General features: G+C 29.3%; 1 protein-coding gene across 1 annotated transcript in view; it reads left to right on the top strand.

Moving 5' to 3' along the window:
* LOC119676609 (3-hydroxy-3-methylglutaryl-coenzyme A reductase-like) overlaps positions 1–7,688 on the top strand; it is a 30,826-nt gene continuing 23,138 nt past the window's right edge. Inside the window, exons 1-3 of the mRNA XM_038087853.1 lie at positions 1–886; positions 6,974–7,061; positions 7,150–7,682. Coding sequence (XP_037943781.1) covers positions 502–886; positions 6,974–7,061; positions 7,150–7,682 — 1,006 coding nt within the window. The 5' untranslated portion in view covers positions 1–501. The remainder of the gene's footprint in view (positions 887–6,973; positions 7,062–7,149; positions 7,683–7,688) is intronic.

The raw sequence follows: 7,688 nt of genomic DNA, 5'->3' as shown, positions 1-7,688 counted from the left end.
CAGATTTCAACATTTGAATTACACCAGAACATACAAAATTAATTCTGAAATTGTTCTTTATATGTAACTAATCGGTGCCATTCTGCACTTGACACAGTGACAATCGCAAATAAATTGGCTCTGTAGCATATTCGAATATTATATATGCACGGATGCACGCACGCATGCGCATTTATGCACGGCCGACATTTAAACATAGATGCGAGTACATGCTGTTAAGGTTGGCAACCTCTGTTTCAAGTTCAACTTCATTACTGTAACAACCATTGCAACGAATGTGATTGACTTCGACAACCATTGAAACAGATTTTCATAAATTGAACTGAAAACATTTGGCAAAACTTTGAAATCCATTTAATATTGTAAGACATTTTGCTCAGATAGAAATTTGCTCTTTTATGCGTTGTGCCGTTTACCACAATCATTATCAAAATTTTACATTTAAGACAATATATTTTTATATCAGCAAAATTGTACTTAAATCAAAAATTCTTAGACAAAATGATTGGACGTTTATTTCGAGCACATGGCGAATTTTGTGCCTCACATCCCTGGGAGGTAATTGTTGCACTACTGACAGTGACAGCATGTATGCTGACAGTTGACAAGCAAGCCGGTACCATCAGCGCCGAGGGTGCGGTGGGTACAACAACAGCAACCACAGCAGCAACAGCCTCAACGATACAACAACAAAGTGGGACAACGCCCTCGGTCACATCTAGTCGACATCGACCGTGTCACGGCTGGAGCCAGTCATGTGATGGCCTGGAGGCTGAGTACAATGCAGCCGATGTCATACTCATGACAATTGTGCGTTGCACTGCAGTCCTCTATTGTTACTATCAGTTTTGTAGTTTGCATAAGCTCGGCTCCAAATACATATTGGGTAAGTAAATTGCAATGCCATGTTTCCTTCTTGTACTCGTATTTGTCTCGTATGTATTTGTGTTTCTTGTTTCTTGGTTGATTGGTTGATTGGGTGCTTTACGGATGCCGCATTGTATGGGTTTATGTGATTATGTAATGTTATGGTACATTTTTTCAATTTGTACAATGTTAGTTAGTTATGCCTTAATTAAAAGGTTTAAGTACAAATATCATGTACTAGAACACAAACATCTAAAGTGACATGCATTCACGTCTGTCGCACATGCACGCAGTATGCCAATTTGCGTATCTTATTAGCGTAATTATATTGGATTATGTTCCGGTATGGATGGAACACTGTGGTTCCCCAAGTAAAGCTGTTAACTTTTTGTTGCGTATGTTTACTTTCAGTTAGATTCTTATTTTATAACTTGCCTCAAATTAGCATATTTGAAATATGCGAATGATGTTTATTTAATATTAAAAGTCACACATTCTGCAATAACAATTTAAGAAAATCCAAATTATTGCGTCATAGAACACAAAAATATTAATATAGTTTTTAGGGTTGCATGCTGCGATCACACAGTAGAGAATATGGAATAATACATTATTAGAAACTGCCAATCTCCAAGTTTCGTCACAGATTAAAAATTGAAATCCATCAATGTGTTATACTTAAGAGTAACACCTATGTATTTTTTTGCAAGGCATATGTATATGACTTTCTTACAAGGCATAGTACATCTAATCCCACCGATTAAAGTTTTAATCACTCTTAATCAATGAGTTCTACTTAAGAGTAACACCGATGTATTTTACAAGGCATATGTATATGAGTTCCTCACAAGGCATAGTACATCTAATCCCACCGATTAAAGTTTTAATCACTCTTAATCAAAGTGTTCTACTTAAGAGTAACACCGATGTATTTTACAAGGCATATGTATATGAGTTTCTTACAAGGCATAGTACATCTAATCCCACCGATTAAAGTTTTAATCACTCTTAATAAATATAAAACCTCCCATTTATATAACAAAAAATGGATATTTACCGGCATGTAGATAGTATATAGTGATACAATCTACAAATTATCAAGCGAATAACATTTGGTCCAGTACCAGAAGAAAATAGAACAATAACAATAATAACACTTTGTTTATTAAATTAATGTGAAAGTTTGTGCACATTATAAGAGAATGTATATATGATATAAAAAATGACTACCTTAGAATGATATTGTCTTTTAGAAGAGTTGCAAGATTACACATAAATAACCGATATGAGTTAGCTATGAACAATCAATGTTGTAAGTTGTGGAAAATAATAATAATAATAACTTAGAACTTGAGCTTTGAAAGTTTGTGCAGTCTTAGCTACTTGTGGAACAACACGATTGTTCATCGTTTCTAATTTGATAGGCACGAGGTGTAAGACTGGCACTTGCAGTCCAAACAAATTATATACGGACTATAAACGAATTAAATAAAAATTCGTATATTTCCTAAGATCACTGATGATGAGTACTTATCAATACTCGAAACAGCGTTGTACGGTCAATCAAATTTCAAGCAAATTTAAATAAATTAATCAAATTTTTGTTGTTATATCTTCATAACTGTTCGAACCTTTCTAATAATAATAATAGTTGTTTAAAAATTATGGATTATTTTCTTCACATTTTTCCATATACTTAAGTTTGTTATACTTAAAAGATTTTGACAATATAATACGACACGTATTGATTATGATATTCTATATAATATCATTATCTATATAGTAACACTTTATATTCTAATATAATATAAATTGATCTATCAATTTAAAGATGTCTATCTGTCAGTTTTAAAGCAACCCCATGTCTTTTTTAAAACAAACTTTAAATATTTGTTGCACTTATTAAGATCGGCTATATCTCATATCTGCCATGTTGATTCAGAATTATATTAAATTGAAATTTTAACGTTAAAAATGTGTATTCTTATTTATTTATTTGAATTTATTTAATTCACTTTTGATTTTAATATTACTGCAATACAGGTACAGGTTCAGATACTTTTTTATACTCGTAGTAGAAGTTATACATATATTAAATTATAAAGAGGTTTTCGAACAGAAGTGAAACAACAACAAAAATTTATTTTTTAAATTATTTTAATTAATTGAATTTTAGATTTTCTGTATTTTTGAAAATTAGGAAATTAATTGATATCTATTCTTCAAGAAGGTTAATTATGGGCTTAATGTTAAAATATTTTCAATTTGTTTATTAAATGTTAATTAATTTAGCACATAAATTCACTTCAATAAATTTTTGGAAATATTTGAAATGCTTGTTTTGTTTATTATTAGCACAGATTTTTATCAAATAAACTATCGATTCCATGAATCAGTCGAAAGTTCAAGTATTTGACCCTGATATTTTCATAATCAAACCAATAGATAATTGATTTTTCGTAAATTGAATTAATTAATTAATTATATTTTTTATTTTTAATTGTTAAATTTCAAAACTATTCTATTCGTAGAGGCATTATTTGTTGCATGATTTGTTCTTTCTTATGTATAGAACCTAATCTAGGAACGTAATGCTGAGAAAGTCATGCTAATGTTACTCCACTAGTCGCACGGGCGACTAGGAGTATTTTTATTTTAACTAATCCTTGTTTTCAATCGATGTGCTAAGAATTTTAGATTTTCTGTATTTTTGAAAATTAGGAAATTAATTGATATCTATTCTTCAAGAAGGTTAATTATGGGCTTAATGTTAAAATATTTTCAATTTGTTTATTAAATGTTAATTAATTTAGCACATAGATTCACTTCAATAAATTTTTGGAAATATTTGAAATGCTTGTTTTGTTTATTATTAGCACAGATTTTTATCAAATAAACTATCGATTCCATGAATCAGTCGAAAGTTCAAGTATTTGACCCTGATATTTTCATAATCAAACCAATAGATAATTGATTTTTCGTAAATTATTCCTAACATTTATTTATTCTGAATATTATGAAATATTTCCATATTTATCTCTCGCTACGACAAGACTAGATAAATTATTGTCGTATATTTGCGAAACAATTAATATTGGACAAATATTTTAGCCATTCTTTTTGGCGGGAATATATTTTAAACACACAAACCGCAAATAAACTTCATTAATTCCATGGTTGAAGTATAGAAAGAAAAACAGCAAATAATTTGTTTTTTGCAAAACAGAAAAAAATAATATACATATAAATAAGTGAACTTGTACTATAAATAATGCTTGAAGTATTTTGTACTCGTATTACAACTAAAGTACTAAAGTGGTAGCAGGCTTAGATAAAAAATAAATAATATTAATGGCCCTCAGTAGTGCTTGAATGAACATTAAACCTTGCTGCACCAAAGGTGTAAATTTTGGCACAATTGCTTAGATATGCAAGCTGTAGAGATTTTATTGTGACCTTCATGTTTATTTTTACACTCATAGTATTAACCAATTATATAAACTAAATAGGGATTTTACGATGACAATAGAGTTTAGGTGATATTTCCGCAGGTTAATAGTTTAATGATCATTGCGTCCATTGTATTGTTTATTGTTGGTAAAGATATTATAAAATTTAATACTCACCATTTATAAATTGACAATATAAAATAAATATAGGAAGATAGCTGATTTTCTTTCTGCAGTCTCAAGGTTGTCATAGGTAATAAAACTTAGTATTGTCCTGAAGAACAGAACACATTAATATCATAAAACGATATTTTTCAAGAACCTCTTCTAAAAGTGATGCGATTCTTTGAGCCTTTTTTTATATTGAATTTTACATTACTACGAAAAATAAAGGATTTAAGTAGTTAAAATAGTGAAAATGAACTCTATTAACTATTTTTAATCGTTCAAGCACAATGAAATCAATTGGGAACTTTGTTTTCAGATGTTAGAAAATAAATAACAGAATAACTTTAATAAAAAGGAAATTTGATGTAATTTATTCTAAGTATTTCCGGATTGTATTTTGAAATTGGCAATTCTAACTCTAACGCCACTAAAGATAAAGAAGTTTCATACAACTATGTGTAAAAGATCATATACATAGAATGCTAAGTAGCGGGTGAAGATGCAAATCTTGTAAAATTATATAAGAAAAAAATTAATAAACGTGATGGTAATCACTTAGTGAAAGTGCTTGGTTATCGAACAGCTAAAAAACTTATATCAGATTGCCTATCATGGAGAGAAAAACAGGACACAACAAAAATAGGTACGTTAACCAGATACTTAACGGTAGGCAATAGAGCATTGTAAAAATACTGTAGCATATAGAAAAGGAGCCTGAAGTATCTAAAAAAAATAAAAAAAAGAAAGAATGAAGAAAAAATAAAAAAGTAAGCTTAATAGAGTTATAGAATCTAAGTATAAATATTTTTGATAAAGACTAATATTTATGTTATGTAGTAACATTTTTCACATTCATGTGTTATACTTATTCCAACTATACTTCATTACAATATACGTTTTTTGCATAATTACTTGCTTCGATTTCGCAGCATAAATAATATAACATTTGTTTTTTCAACATTTGCTGTCATACCTTGTAAACTGAAAGAAGCAGTCCTAGTGAATGGACTTATAATAAATGCATATCCCATTATTCGGCAAAAATGCTATCTTGTCAACATACACAACTATTTAGCAATGTATGGGTTGCAAGTTATAGTTTCCAATCATCGATTTAGTTGCCGTTTCTTCGTTTCTTCGCTGCTTTAATTGCTTAATCTATAGAAAAAAAATTAAAAAGTTAGAGGAATAAAAATTCACTTTGACATTCGATTCACTAAAAGGTTTACTCGTCTTTCTGGGAATCGTAATTTTTGTTCGACTCCACGACTTACTTCCTTGTGCGTTCCATTCTCATATCTCTTGAATGAATTTTAGTTTTCACCTTATCATATATTAAATTTTTTTTTTTTGATTTACATTTAGATTCTATTTCCTGAACGATTCTTAATTGTATAAGCATGATTACTCTACCCAAATATCTAACTCAACCTGCACATACTTTTTTGACTCCTAAGTTATTATTTTTGCTAAGTTTCTCTAATTTACAGACACTTCTCACAATTGATATTTAGATAATTAATGGAAAATCTCTAAACAATCCTGATTTCTTTATTCGATTCCTAATCTAATAGGTCTCAACATCTAATTATTTATATATTTAACATATGTTAAGTTACAATATTGATATTCTTTCACAAGCCTTCTATATTATCTAGTAATTGTTCTTGTTATAATCTACTTTCTACATGTATTATCTAATACTACTGCTATGATTAAAAGTATCACTTTTTTAAACAGAAAAGCAAATACTAGATAAGCATAATATTAATTTTTTTTATGTTAAATAATATATGTTCTTTGTTATATTTGAATAATCAGAATATTTAATTTTTTTTGCAAATATAAAGCCTTCCACTTGTTTATAAGTCATTCTTAATCCTCATTTTAATTAACTTCTACTTAATTCTTTAAATAAAATCATATGTATAAATATATTTCTTATATACACTACAAATTTTCCTTTAGGCTCTCTTGAATTATAGGGTAACTAATCGAGACAAGTTAAATGTATTATGTTCACAAAAAAATGTCTACGAAATCTAAATATTCTGTCCTTGAATCCGCATCATTCTTCTTAATCGCTTAAAATATCTCTTAGTTTCGTTCAACCCAAGGAAAAAGAAAACAACATAATAGGCAATACAACTTGTAAAACTTATTTTCGAGAACAAAAAAAAAAACAATGATCCTCTAAAGGTCATATGGAAACTCTCAGTAATTCATTCCAAAAAAAAAAAAAATGAATTATGAATAAAAGTAATCCTTGTTCAATTCACGTCATTCAACTTCTTATCGTAATGCGCTTCGGCTTATCGCACAGAAGGAATATGAAATATGTATTCAAATTGCTGCTTACAAACACAATAATTACACATCCCTAGAGACAGAGACAAATGCATAGCATTAATAATATTTATTGATAAAAATAATTTATTACTTTATGTTTCCAAAGTTAAAATTCTATTTTAAAATCTTGAACGTTGCAGGAATTGCTGGACTTTTTACGGTTTTCTCAAGTTTCATATTTACAACGACAATAATAAAGTTCCTTGGTAGTGATATTTCCGACTTAAAGTAAGTATTCACATTTTTCAATAATATCATTCTTTTCACATAACATATGCATGTATATTTTTACATTTATTTTATTTGTTTATTTTAGAGATGCTCTATTCTTTCTTTTATTACTAATCGATCTTTCGAATTCGGGAAGACTTGCACAGCTCGCGCTGGCTGGCAATAATCAAGCGGAAGTAACGCATAATATAGCGCGAGGATTAGAAGTGCTTGGACCAGCAATCTCATTAGATACTGTAGTCGAAACTTTAGTTATAGGTGTGGGCACTCTTTCGGGCGTACAGCGTCTGGAAGTTTTATGCACATTTGCTGTTATGTCTGTCTTAGTCAATTATATTGTATTTATGACTTTTTATCCGGCTTGTTTGTCGCTTATATTGGATTTATCACGAAATGGTATGGACATGACGATAGTGCGTGCTAAAGATTCCATAATATTAAAAGCGCTAAATGAAGAAGGACAAAAAGCGAACCCAGTAGTACAACGGGTTAAAATAATCATGACCACTGGATTAATGATTGTTCACATATATAGCCGTATGGTATTTTCCAGTAATGATTACGATGCTGTGGACAATACATTAACACCAAAACTCAATTTAAATGTAAATAACAATCGTACAG

This window comes from Teleopsis dalmanni, chromosome 2, assembly GCF_002237135.1.
Source record: "Teleopsis dalmanni isolate 2A chromosome 2, ASM223713v2, whole genome shotgun sequence".
NCBI lineage: Eukaryota > Metazoa > Arthropoda > Insecta > Diptera > Diopsidae > Teleopsis > Teleopsis dalmanni.
Note: the sequence above shows the minus strand (reverse complement) of the source record. Positions and strands in the feature narration are given on the sequence as shown.